At 34.3% G+C, this 15,086-nt stretch overlaps 1 protein-coding gene across 1 annotated transcript in view; it reads left to right on the top strand.

Moving 5' to 3' along the window:
- The window catches only part of LOC150088026 (uncharacterized), a 276,978-nt gene that overhangs the window by 127,070 nt on the left and 134,822 nt on the right, over nt 1–15,086 (top strand). Inside the window, exon 11 of the mRNA XM_090369988.1 lies at nt 6,070–6,289. Coding sequence (XP_090226114.1) covers nt 6,070–6,289 — 220 coding nt within the window. The remainder of the gene's footprint in view (nt 1–6,069; nt 6,290–15,086) is intronic.

Raw genomic sequence — 15,086 nt, 5'->3', positions numbered from 1 at the left:
CATAGGTAAAGAACTCTTTTCTGTTTTTCTTTGCATCCTTTGTCAAGGATTTCTCATAATCTGCCTAATCTCCTTTGTGACTTGGTTACAGACCAGCTTATATCTATCATAGGCTTCTGTGTTACATGTTAATTTATATGTATCCCATGCATTTTTCTTCTCTGCCATATGTCTCATTAGTTCATCTGACATCCATTGAGGCCTAAACCTTGAACAATATTTCTTAGTTGGTATGTAAATCTTAGTAGCTTCCAAGATAAATTCTTTGAATGCTTCCCATTTTGAATTTGCTGTTGGTAACATCATCAGTTGGTCCCACTGTATAGAATTTAAATACTGTCTCAGACTGTCGTAGTCGCCTTTACGAAAGCAAAAACCCTTCCCTTTACCCCTGATGGTAGTTACTTCTTTGAGTAAATCCCACTTCAGCACACTGTGATCACTGCCACCTAGTGGTTCCTTTATCTGCAGATTCTTAATGCATGAAGAATCACTACTGATAATCAGCTCAAGAATATTACTCCCTCTAGTTGCCTCCTGAACATGCTGATGTAGAAAACAATCACTCAATAAATCCACAAAAGCCTTGCTAGTGTGTGAGTGACCAACCTACAAATTTCAGTCAATATCTGGGAAATTAAAATTCCCCATTATAAGACTGATTTACTGGCCCACTCTAATTTCCTGTATAGTTTCTTATACTCATCAGAGTCATTAGGCCTATAGCACACTCCTACTCTCAAATTTGATCTCCCAGTGCTTATGTCACACAAAACTGACTTGACACTGCACTGTCCAGCGATGTCGTTTCACTTCCTTGAATTTTATGTGTTTCTTAACTAATAGCATAACCCCTCCTCCTTTCCTATCCTGTCTATCCTTTCCGTACACGTTGTGCTCCCCAAATTCCAGTTCTGCATTCCTTATATCTGTGTGACACCACGTCTCTGATATCCCAACAAGATCTGCCTTTGATGTTTTGAGCAATACCTCAAATTCATCAAATTTATTTACCAAACTCCTAGCATTGGTGTACACACAAATATACATGCACCTGTTCCTATTCTTAGCTACCCTAACACAACCCATATGTTTACTTGTACCGCAATGACACCCAGCAGTCTCTGAAATACTCTGAATCTTGTTTTCCAGGCTGCTGCTCATTCCAATAGAAGCAGTGCAAGAATCACTATCACGTCTGCCAATGGCTACTGTTAATCTATTAGTCCTTGTTCCCCCCCCCCCCCAATCTAGCAGTTTTCCGACCCATCTAACACTGCTTTGATAGCATCAGCAAATATTCTTGCACCCTTTCTATTTAAGTGTATCCCATCCTCGTAGAAGCAGTCTACTGTTAACAAGTACAGACCAGGATGGAAAAAATTCTACCCCTTGAGCCTTACACAATCTTTCCAGGGCTGAATTGATCGACAAGGCTCTCATTGATTGAATTCTTCCTCTTGTTGCTCAGCACTCCCAGTGACAAGGTTTTCAGGAAAAAAAGCCTGAATGTGAATGCAAGAAAAGAAATGATAGTGAAATACAGCATCCCATTTCTTTATATTAGTATTAATAGTGGCAAGTGATGCAAGAAAGCAAGCTTATATAGAAGCAGCAAAAAAAAAATAAAAAATCCCACATATCCAACCCCTCCAATAGTATTTCTAGTTCTTGAATTTATTCAAACTGCCCACTTTCATAACAACAGATAGAAGTTTGTTCCAAAGCAAACTACCCTCTCGCTGAAGGAAAATGTTTGCACATCTATCTTGCAACCATTATTCCACAATTTCAAATTGATGTGCTATCATGTGTAGGCTGAGCAAGAGGAAGAATGTCATTGGCATTGAACTTGCTCAATCCATTCAAAGCCTTAAACACCTCAGTCTGATCACTTTGAAGGTAGCTAGTCGCTAGATATTGCAATTTGCAGAACTGAAGCCTTTCTTGGTAAGAGTATCTTTATGTTCCTGTCACAAATCTTGTTGCTCTTCTTTGTACTCATTCCAACAGAGCCACGTCCTTCCTAAAATGAGGCTTTCAGATCTGTATGCAGTACTAAAGATGTGGCCTAACCATTGCAGTGTACAATGGGATAATCCCCTACTTATCCCTGCTAGAAGAATTTCTGCATGCAATGGCAAAACCCCATGAGCTGTCCTAGCAGTTCTCAACCCACCGGTATAAGTTTTCTAGATCTTGTTACAGTGGCATACCTTGATCACTTGCACCAACCAACCTTTATATCATCTGAAAACTTAGAAATTAAGCCTGATATATCTTAATAAATATAGAAAACAACAATGGGGCAAGTGCTAAAACTTGGGGGACTCCACTAATAACAGTAGTTCACAAAGAGCAATACCCATTGATTACCACTCTGTCTTTTTTCACTTATCCATCCTTTTATCCTTAGTAGTAAAAAAAAAAACTTTACCTTAATGCCACACACTTCCAATTTGTACAGCAGTCTTTTATGTGCAACAATGTCTAAAATTTTCCTGAAATCCAAGTATATAATATCAAAATTATTTTTTGTATCCAGTTCCTTTGTTACTGCATTGTTAGTATCCAGTGAAATTAGTCAGACAAGATCACTTCTTAACAAATCCATGCACTGTCTACTAGGAGTGCAGTTATACTGCACTCCTGTCTAGGTGGTTCTGCATTGCATCTTTAACCAGTGACTCCATTATTTCCCTTAGAACAGAAGTCAAGTAAACAGGACTGTAATTAATCATGTTACCCTTTGATCCCTCTTTGTGAATTTGCATTTGTGAATTAATTCGGATGGCTGTTTTCTACAGCAGCATGTTAAACAGGTAACAAGAAAAAGCAGTACACTTGATCTGATTATAAGCAGCAATTCTTCATGTAATAAGAATCTGTAGATAAAAGACCCACTGGGTGACAGTGATCACTTTGTACATATGTGGAATTTAATTAAAGACATAACTACTGTTAAGGGTAAAAGGAATGGGCTTTTGCTTCTGTAAAAAAAACAAAAGCCCATTTTTTTATGGTATGAAAAAAATTTAGTAGCAGTCTAAGATTACCATCCTGAATGCTTCCCATTTAGAATTTGATTGATAACATTATCAGTTGGTCCCACTGTATAGAATTTAAAAACTGTCTGAAACCACTGTAGTCACTTTTACAAAAGCAAAAGCCCATTCCTTTTACCCTTGACAGTAGTTATGTCTTTAATTAAATTCTACACGAGTACACAGTGATCACTCTCACCCAGTGGGTGTTTTATCTACAGATTCTTACTACATGAAGAATTGCTGCTTGTAATCAGATCAAGAGTATTGCTTTTTCTTGTTAGCTGTTTAAGATGCTGCTGTAGAAAACAGTCATCCAAATTAATCCATAAATGCAAATCGATGTACATCAAGCAGTTTCTGAATTCCATCTCTGGAATTTTGAGAGACCTGTGGTTGCTGAAAGTTTCCACAAAACCACTTGAAAGCCTGCCATGCATTTATTTTTAATTTATCAAGGCATTTTTCAAAGCTCTTGTACAGAGGCTCGCTAATGGTCTTCAAGGCTTCACATGATTCCCTCTTTCACTTTTGCAGCAGTGATCTTTGGAAATTTCTCACCTAAGTAATGAAATGTTCTCAAATTCATTTTTATCATTGTTTTTACAGTACTGTTCATTAGGCCACATTTAATGTGGAGAAGCAGAAGGAAAATCTTCACTATCTTCACTAATGGAACATACTTCTCATTCCTGGCTCATATGTGCTTCTTTGAAGCCAGTCTGATGTAATGGTTTGTTAAAGAATGGTCCCATAGGCATATGAAACAACAATATTTTTTTTGTGAACTCCTCCTTGCATGCTCATTAACATACCAATGATTTTGAGGTCACCACAGATATTCCATCGATGAGTTTGAATTGCTTAGAGTAATGCCTTCATGGTATAGTATGCCTCCTTTAGTCTAACAGAGCGGACAGTGGGGATGGATGACTTAATGTTGTGCTATGCAAGAGAACTGCTTTCAGACTTCACTGTGCGAGGGGTTAATGATGAGGCACCATTCAGATGTAATGTGTACACATGACAATTCCCTAAAAGCTCCATTGATATCATGGCAATAGCAAAGCAGGCTATTTACTGTCAGGAATGTCACCAAAACGTGATTTCTTTTTTGATGATGAAACACTGATCTTCTTAACTAAGTGTTTCTTAGTTAAGAAGAAGACGAGAAGGTTGGCTTTGTAATTGGATAAGGATAGATCTCTAATGAGGTCATTCAGTTCATCTTGGGTAAACAGCTCTGTCTCTGATGTTTCTTCTTCAAGTGTGTATTCATTATCGGCTGAGGTTCTCAGGTTTCCTCCAATTGTACCTTCATCACATTCCATTCCATCTTCTAAAGAATCTCGTCCATGCTGTGGAAGTATACCGGAATTGGCATACCCTCATTGTTGAGAGATTGGTCTCCTCACTGAATTCAGGTTTGGATAAACAGTCTTTTGCTTATTACATTTATATTAATAAAGTAACAGATACCATTGTAGTCGTTTGGTTGCCTCGATATCATGGATGTGGCAAATGGCATTGACTTTTTCCCTCTCGTTTGACCAATCACATAATCTATTTGAACAAGCAATACAAATACCATGTGGTATCCACACCTTATTATGGCCACCTAGAGGACAAACAGAGTATAACTGGTAAATTTTTCATTATACATCATGACTATATGCGATTGTGATTTAGTTAGGAAAGAGTCCCACATAGCAGAAGTTTTATACGTTTAAGGTAATGAATGAGTTTCAGTAATTCACTGGATCTTACCTGAAACAATTTATAATTAAATTATGAAATAACAAGGATATAAATATATTTAAACAGTTATATAAATATGATTGTATAAATAATAATAATAAATAATAATTACATTCTGTATGTCGATTGAATAGATATGTGAGTGGCATAATCAGTCTGATGTTTATGTAATCATTTCATCACAAAAACTGGACATACTAGAAGAAAACTGACCACATTTCCACTTTTTTTTTTTTTTTTTTTTTTCTTCTGATGAAAAATACTTGTTAACCTATATAATTGCCATTTTCTGAATATCTGTCATGACTGGATGCAACTATGATTTAGTTAAGGGTGGGGAGAGGGAGGGAGGGGGGGGAGAGAGAGAGAGAGAGAGAGAGAGAGAGAGAGAGAGAGAGAGTGCAGAATTTGTTGGGGTGATTTTTACACTTTTGAGGCATTACAGTGATTGTGTTTCTGTAATTAGTTTTACACATTTAAATTGAATTATATTTCTGGTGTTTCTGTTTTGCATTTCAAAATCTTACTCTATTCAAATTTTTATTCTGAGCCAACATTCTTCATGTATTTAAATCCTTTCAATAATTAGTCTGTTTGTGCCTGTGATTATAGTAACTCTTTGCTTTCTCTTAGTTGGTTACATTTACTGAAATGCTGAAACAGCTAGCCATAAACCTTTAAACTTCATGCAGAACATTATCATAACCACTCTGATACACATTAGCTTCACTTCTCTCCATATTTGTATCACTTGCATATTTTTATAGGCACCTCTGTAGCCAGGTGGGAAGGAGCAGCAGTGCGTAGCACACGCTCCTTGATTAGACCGGGGTTCGAGCTCGTCACCACCAAATACGGAAGATGCGGAAAGGTCAGGGAATGACCACCGCATATCCATGAGCAATATGGCCTTAGTTGCTAATGCTCCTAAAAACCAAATAACAACATAGCATATTTTTATAACTTGGTTTTAATTTTCTTTTTCTGTTAATAAATCCGGATAAGTGCTACACTCAGGCCTAATTTTATTATTTTTAACAATGCAAACAATAAGAGGATGTGATAACTATAGAATTAACATATGCAGTTCTACATAGTAATCTTATAAAGAAATAGCTATGATTATAATGAAATAAGAATTCATTATTAATTGCAACTTAGTCAGTGTTTGCTTGGTGTTAAATTCATGTTTCTCAAGTGTTAATTAATACTAGCATTAGAAATTTTAAAGATCTTGTATGAAATTATTATTATTTTTTTTATCAAGAACACTTGATAGGTTTCATCTACGCCGTTACTTGGAATATTCAGAAAGAGAAGTAATTAGGCCTGGCTTCACTAGGTTAAGTCTTCCATATTTCATGACAGATGAAGATATAGACTATGTTATTGCAGCTGTTTCTTTAATAGCAAATGAAGGATGGAAACTTATGCCGCAGTATTTATTTAATCCTGAAACTGGAGAGTGGTGGCATCGCACACACCAGGTATGATATTAGGTAATCATCTTAATATATGAATGATGATTTAAAATAAAATTTAATTCTAATCTCAAATCTGGCAACTATTATGCATAAGATATTCTTAACACAGTTGTGGTCAAGCAGGACCTAATACAGCCCCTCAGAAAGAAAAAAATCCCACAAAAATTGTTGATTCAAGGTTAATGACAGAAACTTTCTCTGCTTTCCTGACTGTAGGTAAGTTTTACTAGAGTAGTTTTTAATTGGAATATTATGGTTTCATTACTATGCAAAAGCACCTATTGCTGCATGACCTTTCTTGCAATTATTTTTGCTTAGCAATGATGCACTATATCATAGATGCTTTCCAAATTTTTTTTAAATAAAAAAATATATCTGCTTATATATATATATAGTATAATAGTAATTGATACAGGTATATTTATAAAAGGAATTTTTGAAGAATTATAGACCAGGGGCACTACTATGTATAGTAGAAAGAACCCAATGCCTCTGCATGGTGTCTTTTATTAGACTACCTACTCTCCACTAGCCACATTCGTTACCTACTCATCTGCTTATATATGTATATACACACACAGCCAGGCCTCACATAACACGAGGTCAATTAACATGTTTTTCATTACTGCTGTTTGAAAAAAAATTATACCACTTTTCACTTTTTCGGCATATAGGGGAAACCCTGGAGACCGCCATACAATACACCACTTTTCACTTTACACAATGCAAATTTCTAGTTAACACGATCTTTTTTTATGTGATAGTTGACAAAGATCTGAATTGCGTCCGCTAAGCTTACCATGCATCAGAAATGAGCAATAAACAAGCATTTGCTCGCTGCCTGCCTCAATGTGTTCCCCGAACCATCGAAAGCAGACTTGTTACTTGTTTATCTCTCACTAATAAAGTCATGTGCAGACTTGCATTTAAAATTTCTAATTTTTAAATGCAAAAAAAAAAAAAAAAAAAAAAAATTTAATTTTTAAATGAGCCAGAATGAAAATGCTACCGCAAAGCAGATAACAGTAAAGGAACTAGATGAAATCTTTCATATCACAGCGAACCTCAAACCTTTTGTTTGAGGTTCTCTGTGATATTTAATTCGCCAGGGCCTAGAGAAGATTGTTGTAGGCTATCAGAAATTGATTGACGGAAAAAAAAAGCCAACCCTGTTCAAATATTTCCGTAACAAATAGTTTCTTTATTGTGTATTATATCAATAAACATTTAATTCTATAATTATTTTCATTATCTTTTACGTGGTATACAGTTAAAAAGTTATTTAAAAGGTATTTTTAAAATTCTTTATGGTCATTTTTGAAATTCACGGACCAATTATAATTTTTCCTATTGATTATTATATTTGATTAACGTGTTTCTATTTTGTGCAATGCGCTCATGGGATGAATTAATCGCGGCCAGCCTGTATATATGTGTTGTTCTCCATAGTTACAATTTCAGTGCCGTTAGCTCTTTACTTTTACTTATTCTGCTCTCTACCTACAAACTTATGGTTGTTGGGTTCCTCCTGCTTAATTGTGCCAGTGTCCCTAGTCCATAAACCATTAATTATTAATAATATATATTGTTACATTCTTAGTAAAATTCTTATAAATAATTTATATATATTACTGAAATTATGTATTGAAAAATTAATACAAATGCCCGTAGTATGGCAAAACTGTAGAGTGAAAATTTAACATAAACCTAATAATCAATCGTAATTGGGACGGTAGAGGAGTAACAAGACAGAAACTGTAGCTGAAAGTCTCCAAATAATTTAGAATGTAATTTAAATCCAATTCAGATAAATCCATTTTAAAATTTAAAATATAGAACTAATTGTATAACAATTTAGCGGCATCCCCCCTAAGTAAGGTATCAGTTCCGAGAAATGTGTAATATCACCAAAAGAGACTAATCAAGCTACTAAAACAAAATAAACTAAAAATAGACTGACCATAATGCCCCATATCGACAGAGGACCACGAGGCTAATAATGGTTATGGAATCACTGCATTTCAATCGCTAGACAGATCGTCGCATAGGCAAACTGATCGAAGGACCTGTCCACCCCCTCCTTCCTCCGATCAAGCCATAAATGCAGAGGATTTGCATAGTGGTGGTCCTTATGCAGCGAAAAATAAACAATAGAACAGACTAGCACTCCAGAGCAAAGCCACACCACAGACATACTGAAAGCTTAACGTGTTTGGGGTTTTCATAAAAAAAAAAACCCAGCTATAACCAGCTTATATAGAGATACAGAAAATAGAAAATATATTTATAGATGGCAGTAAAGGCACAGCTTAAGCATGTCAAACCCACTACTACCATCTGATTTACATATATATAAGTAATGACATTAAAAAATAAAATATATAAATAAGAAAATAAAGAAACATGAAGTAGTCATTAGAGGCAGTAAAATCAAATCCTCCACGTGATACCCAATATATTACTGAAATTACGTATTGAAAAATTAATACAAATGCCCGTAGTATGGCAAAACTATAGAGTGAAAATTTAACATAAACCTATGGAACTGGTACCTTACTAGGGGGTGCCGCTAAATTGTTATACAATTGGTTCTATATTTTAAATTTTAAAATGGATTTATTTGAATTGGATTTAAATTATATTCTAAATTATTTGGAGGCTTTCGGCTACAGTTTCTGTCTTGTTACCCCTTCTCTACCCACCCAATTACGATTAATTATTAGGTTTATGTTAAATTTTCGCTCTACAGTTTTGCCATAATATGGGCATTTGTATTAATTTTTCAATACATAATTTCTTCAATATATTGGGTATCATATGGAGTATTTGTATTTTACTGCCTCTAATGACTATGTCATTATTTATTTTCTTATTTATCTATTTTATTTTTTAAAGTCATTACTTATAATATATATACACAGTAATCCCTCACTAATTCGGTTACAGTTAATCTGGATGTTGGATAATCCAGATTGAAATATGAAAAATTCTGTTCACATTTGAATACTTTGAAAGACACACGGGATTTAGGAAGGCAGATGAGCTGTGTGCTGATTGACTGCACACAGAGAGAGAGAGAACGTACATTATGTTGTCTTGTGTGTTGTTCAGTATCGTTGTTGACTCTGAGTCGAACGGATGTTATTGCTTATATATCTTTATACTTTTGCGTACTTTATATGTATATTTTATGCGTACTTTATACGTATATACGTATATTTTATGCATACTTTATACTGGGGCTTGCATAAAACCGAGAAATTTCAAAACCGAGTTTAACCTAGGTTTACTCTTAAAACCGGTTTTAAAACCGATTTTCTCAGACTTAGGGAAAATAATTAAAAGCTTATAACACAGGTATTTATTTTATCTTGGGTAGATTGTACAAACCGTAATCAAATCTTTTAAACAAAATCTATCACCTCTTATAGTAAAAAAAATAAAAAAATTAAAGTGCTCCAAAAAAAAAATAACCAGCTTGAGATTATACAAAATTGCAAATTGTATTCAAATCCTTTGAATAAAAACTCTTCTCCTATAGTAAACAAAAAAATAATAAGCCCTATAATAATAAATAAATAAAAATAATGTGAAAAAAAAACAGCTTGGGGAAATTACTTTACTATTTATTGCTCAGCTTTTTTCTGAAAATGATCCTTTAAAAAACACAGCATATTAAGCATTTTTCCTGATAGTCTTGACCTTATTTTTGTGTTAAAGAGACCAGCGATCGAAAACACTCTCTCAAGTTGGACGCTTGTTGGTTTAATGGTCAGCAGTGCTCTATAAACTTTCTCCAGCTTTTCAATTCTACTGCTAGTTGCCTCCAAAATTTTAAATTCTTTGCTGATTTCCAATTTACTCGGATATTTTGAAGGCTCTTCAGTTAATGTCTTTATTACACTATCAAACTCTCGCATGAGTGTATCTCCAACATCGGAACTAGACGAGTCTTTGTTTTCTTCTAAAAGAATGTTTTGCAAATAATCTCTGATAAATCTCTTCAGCATGCTTTTTCGAAACTTGCTTACTTGGAAAATCAAAAGTTCTCGAACGTGAATCTTCTTTCCTAAACTTTTTGGGGTTGTGTAGATAGCTCAGCAAAGCCACAGTTTGGCAATTTCGTCTGGCATTGTAACGTTGCAAAAGGCTTTGGTGAAACTTTAAAGCAAATGGGTTTTCTGCTGTATCAAGCTTAGCAAGCAGAAATTCTATTAAAGACTGCTTTAAGTAAGTCTGTATCTTCTGAGGTTATAGCCTTCAGAATCATTTCAACTGGTCGCAAAGTTTCACATAGCAATTCAAGTGTTTTCCTGTCATCATCAAACACAGCTTCAGTTGACAGTACTGCACATAGAGCATTTGGAATGCAATTTTTCAATTTCAAAAATTTCTCAATCATATAGAATGTGCTATCCCATCTAGTCTTGCAATCTAATATAAGTTTATATTCTTTCCCATTAAATTTTGCTTTAACAAAATTTTGTAATATGTCATTTTTGGTAGGCGATTTTCGAAAAAGCTTGCAAATTTTTCTGACTTTGTTAATACTTTGTGCTAATTGGCCATTGGATTGAAGAAATAAATGATGTCATCGGTAAAGTCGGTTTGATAAAGCATGCCTTGCTGTCTTTCTTCAACATTTTCATCATCACTACTTTCTTCATTATTTTCATTTTCTTCATTGTCTTTGGGAGACTCAGAGACTGTAGCACCATAATTGATTGATTTTTCATAAAGTACATCTATAACTGACAGATGTATACAATGGGCTATACATTGTTGATGATTAGGCGTAATTTGCTTGCCAAATTTAATCATCATTGCTGCTCCATCGGTGGTGCAGGCAACAATATCCTCATCCAAGTTCAAACCAAATTCCTTCAAGTGTCCATTCACAATTTCCTCAGTTCTTCTGTTGTCAAGTGAACCATTAATCTCAATAAGACCTAACGACCAATGATTGTCTTTTGAATGCACATTTATATTCATACACCTTTTATTTTGTATAGACATATATTCGTCTAGAGTCGATGAATACCGTGCACCCAAAACCAATGAATTTTTGAAATGATGAATGAGTTCTTTCTTAGTTTTATAATAATTCACAACCATATTTTTAATTCCATTCACTGAGGCTGGTGGTCATTTATCGTATTTATTTCTCTGAAGGCGGCTTGATTGTATAAACTCACTCTTGGCAATTGAATTAAAAGAAAATCCATCTAAAGCAGCTAATTTTGAAATCTCTTCTTCCATGGATTTTTTAATGATAAAGTTTTCTAATGTTCTTACCATTTTTATGGGAGGTTCACTGTTATCTTGTTTAATGTCAATCTGATGCATTTTCTTTAAATGCAACATCAAAGATGATGTAGATCCTCCAGACAACTTCATTATCTCCTGACATTTCGAACATTGTGCTTCATCTTTGCTTTTTCAAGCAGAATAATTCCATACATTTGATTTCCTCTTAGACATATTAAGAGTAATAAATATTAATTAGTAGGAATTTATATCACCGACAATTTTAAATAAAAATATTGAAGATAACAAAGGCACAATACTATGCGTCACTCCCGCAAGCACTGAATGAAGAGTCTAAACGAGGCAAGTTTCAAAATTTTCACGAAAGAAATTTTTTATTTATTTACTCGCAATTTTTTTTTCCCCAATTAAATCTATTGTATTTTCAAAATTACATAAAAGTTAATTTGGTGAAGCTGCTTTTTGGAGAACATTTGATCGCAAATTTAATAGGAATAAAGAAGCAAAAAACGTTCTACGATTAAATTTGATGCAATATTCAGCGAATCTGTTTCTAGTGGGTAACCATCAATAAGGCGCGTTCCATAACTTGCCTGGCGAATAAGATGGATGGAACGGAGAAATGTCGAGCATTTTCTTTTACGCTATCACTCTGACTCACTCAGTCGTAAATGAGTACACCTGCATCGTGCCATGATACAGGTGGGAGGATAAAAAGGTACCCCTCCTAGATTTGGGCCACTTGCCCATGAGATTCGTACCTTAAAATAAAATAAAATAAAAAACATGTTTAAAACATAAAGCAGTTGAACGATCCAGACAAACGAACAAACAAAAGAAAATGCGCGTAACAATAAACTATATTCGAGGGCTGACTAAGAAAATATTCGAATCCGGTTTTAGAAGCTCGGTTTCGGTTTTAACAACTCAATATGAAAACCGGTTTTATAAAACCGGTTTGCAAGCCCTACTTTATACGTATATACATATGTACATAACTTAACATATTTTATATAATTATGAGTTCTAAAGATTTGAAAAGTGAAATAAAAAGAAAACATTTTACCTTCATTAACAAGCTCAAAGTGATAGAACAACTTGAAAATGGTGTTTCTTGGGGAAAAAAAATTGCTGAAGAATTTGGTATTGGCCAACAGGCTGTGTCAGATATTAATAAACAAAAAGAATCTATAAAGGGATTTCCTTTAAAATTCAATGTGAGGAGTGATAAAAGCAGTCTATCAAATAGACAGACATTAAAAAAGCCAAAAGAAGTGTTGCTGGAAGAAGCTGTATTTAAGTGGTATTCCTGTTCACAGAACGATCAAGTGGCATTGGCATGCAACGTCAGCGCCACCTGATAAATGTATAAAAAAAACAGTACATTTATCCATATATCAATGGATAAATGTATTGTCTTTTTATAATTTTTAAATAAAGGCTCTACAGTGATTTTTTTTATTTATTTATTTTCATCAGCACTACCTATATCATTAAATTTTCCATTTATTTCTGTTCTAAGTTTTTTTTTGTCTTTTAGGGCTATTTTTTGCTTCACTAATCTGGATGACTCCCCCCCAATTACTCTGGACTAGTGAAGGTTTACTGTGTATGTAAAATGTTATTACTTTGTGGAGCACATCACTATCATGTTAACAAGATGATTATGAAAAATAATTTTTAGTTCCTTTGTTTTTTATAATTGCCTTTGAAATATAGTGGAAGTATGATTATCTAAACTTGGATTATTTGAAATGTACATTGATTATCTGAACTTGGATTATTTGAAATGTACATTGATTATCTGAACTTGGATTATTTGAAATGTACATTGATTATCTGAACTTGGATTATTTGAAATGTACATTGATTATCTGAACTTGGATTATTTGAAATGTACATTGATTATCTGAACTAGGCAAGGAACTGACTGGTTGCAACCACTCATATGCATTATGCATATAATCAGTTTATTTTACATTGCTTAAAATATTTTAACAGTAAGCCAAATTTAACTTGCATCAAATTTAACATACAAGATGAAACAAAAGGGTACCTCAAAAGTACCCTTTTATTTAATCTTGTATGTTAATTACTTAATAAAGCAAACAGTACAGTTAGGCTTGTGGCAAACTCTACCATAAAATGCCTTGTTAATGTTGTTTTTGAAGTTATGGAATGCTGATACCCTCATCTTCTGATATCCTTTCTTTTATATGAGGTGTCTGGCTTTAAATAATCAGACTGTGCATAGCCACTACCACCAAGCACTACCTGTGAAGCAAAGGCACAGAAGTTGACCTTGAATCTTTCCCTAGTTGTCTGGAAAGTCACATTCCAACAAGCTCATTTGCTTTGCAGTGAGATAGGTTTTAATTACCTTGTGTTTTTTCAGTTTGCCAGAAAAATTACAGACAAAAGAATCGAACGACAGATCGACCTCAAATTTTTAACAGAACTAAGGAAAGCACCAACTGAAAGTTGAGTTGTTATGTCAAGTTTATGGGGAACATACTCTATCAAGTGCTTGTGTTTGAATGGCATAAAAGATTTTTAGAAGAAGAGCAAATGTCGAAGATGATAAATGACCAGGTTGTTTGGTATACACGAATAAACTGATGAAAATGTGGACCAGTGCATTGGTTTAGAAGTGATAATTGTTTATGCATTAGAATGTTGCATCAGAACTCAATATGGACAATGAAACAGTTAGCTAAATTTTAACTGAAAATTTAGGCATAAAAAAAGGCATTCCAAGATGGTGCCAAAATTTTTGAACGAAGAACAAAGTATGAGAGGACTCCAAGCTTGTGAAGGTGTTTTAAAAAAAATTGAAGATGATCTAGACTTTCTGGGTACTATAATTACTTGCAATGAAAGTTGGCTGTTCTAGTACAATTCAGGAACTGTAAGACAGTCAATACAATGGAAGACAAAACAGTTCCCCAGACCAAAAAAAGAATGTCAAAATCAGAAATGAAAACCAAACTGTGCTTTTTTTGTTTTCTTCTATATTAAAGAAATTATTATGGTTGAATACATCATAGTACACTGAAGTTCTTACAGGGCTGCATGAAAAAATTCGAAGGAAGACACCTGAATTGTGGATGGATGGTTGGTTGGATGCTCCAAGACAACATGCTCTCCACACAACATGCCCTCTGTTCACTAGTTTCTAGCCAAAAAACAAATCTCTATGTGTGAACATGCACTCTACTCACAAGACCTACCTCTCTTCAACTTTTTTCTCTTCCCTAAACTGAAAAGTATACTTAAGGGAGTCCATTTTAAGTCCATTGAAGACATTCTGAAAGAAACAAGTGAAGTTTTAAAAGGGCTTACAGAAGATGACTTCCACAAATGTTTCTCTGCTTGGAAGACATATATAGAACAGTGTGCACACCCAAGGCATGGCATGTTATCCCCTGTTATTAAGGCGCCTCCGTAGCCAGGTGGGAAGGAGCAACAGTGCGTAGCACACGCTTCTTGATTAGACTGAGGTTCGAGCCCGTCACCACCAAATACGGAGGAA

The sequence above is a fragment of the Mastigoproctus giganteus genome, chromosome 3 (assembly GCF_048544385.1).
Source record: "Mastigoproctus giganteus isolate SK-2022 chromosome 3, ASM4854438v1, whole genome shotgun sequence".
NCBI classification, from domain to species: domain Eukaryota; kingdom Metazoa; phylum Arthropoda; class Arachnida; order Uropygi; family Thelyphonidae; genus Mastigoproctus; species Mastigoproctus giganteus.
This window is presented reverse-complemented; position numbering and strand designations above follow the sequence as displayed.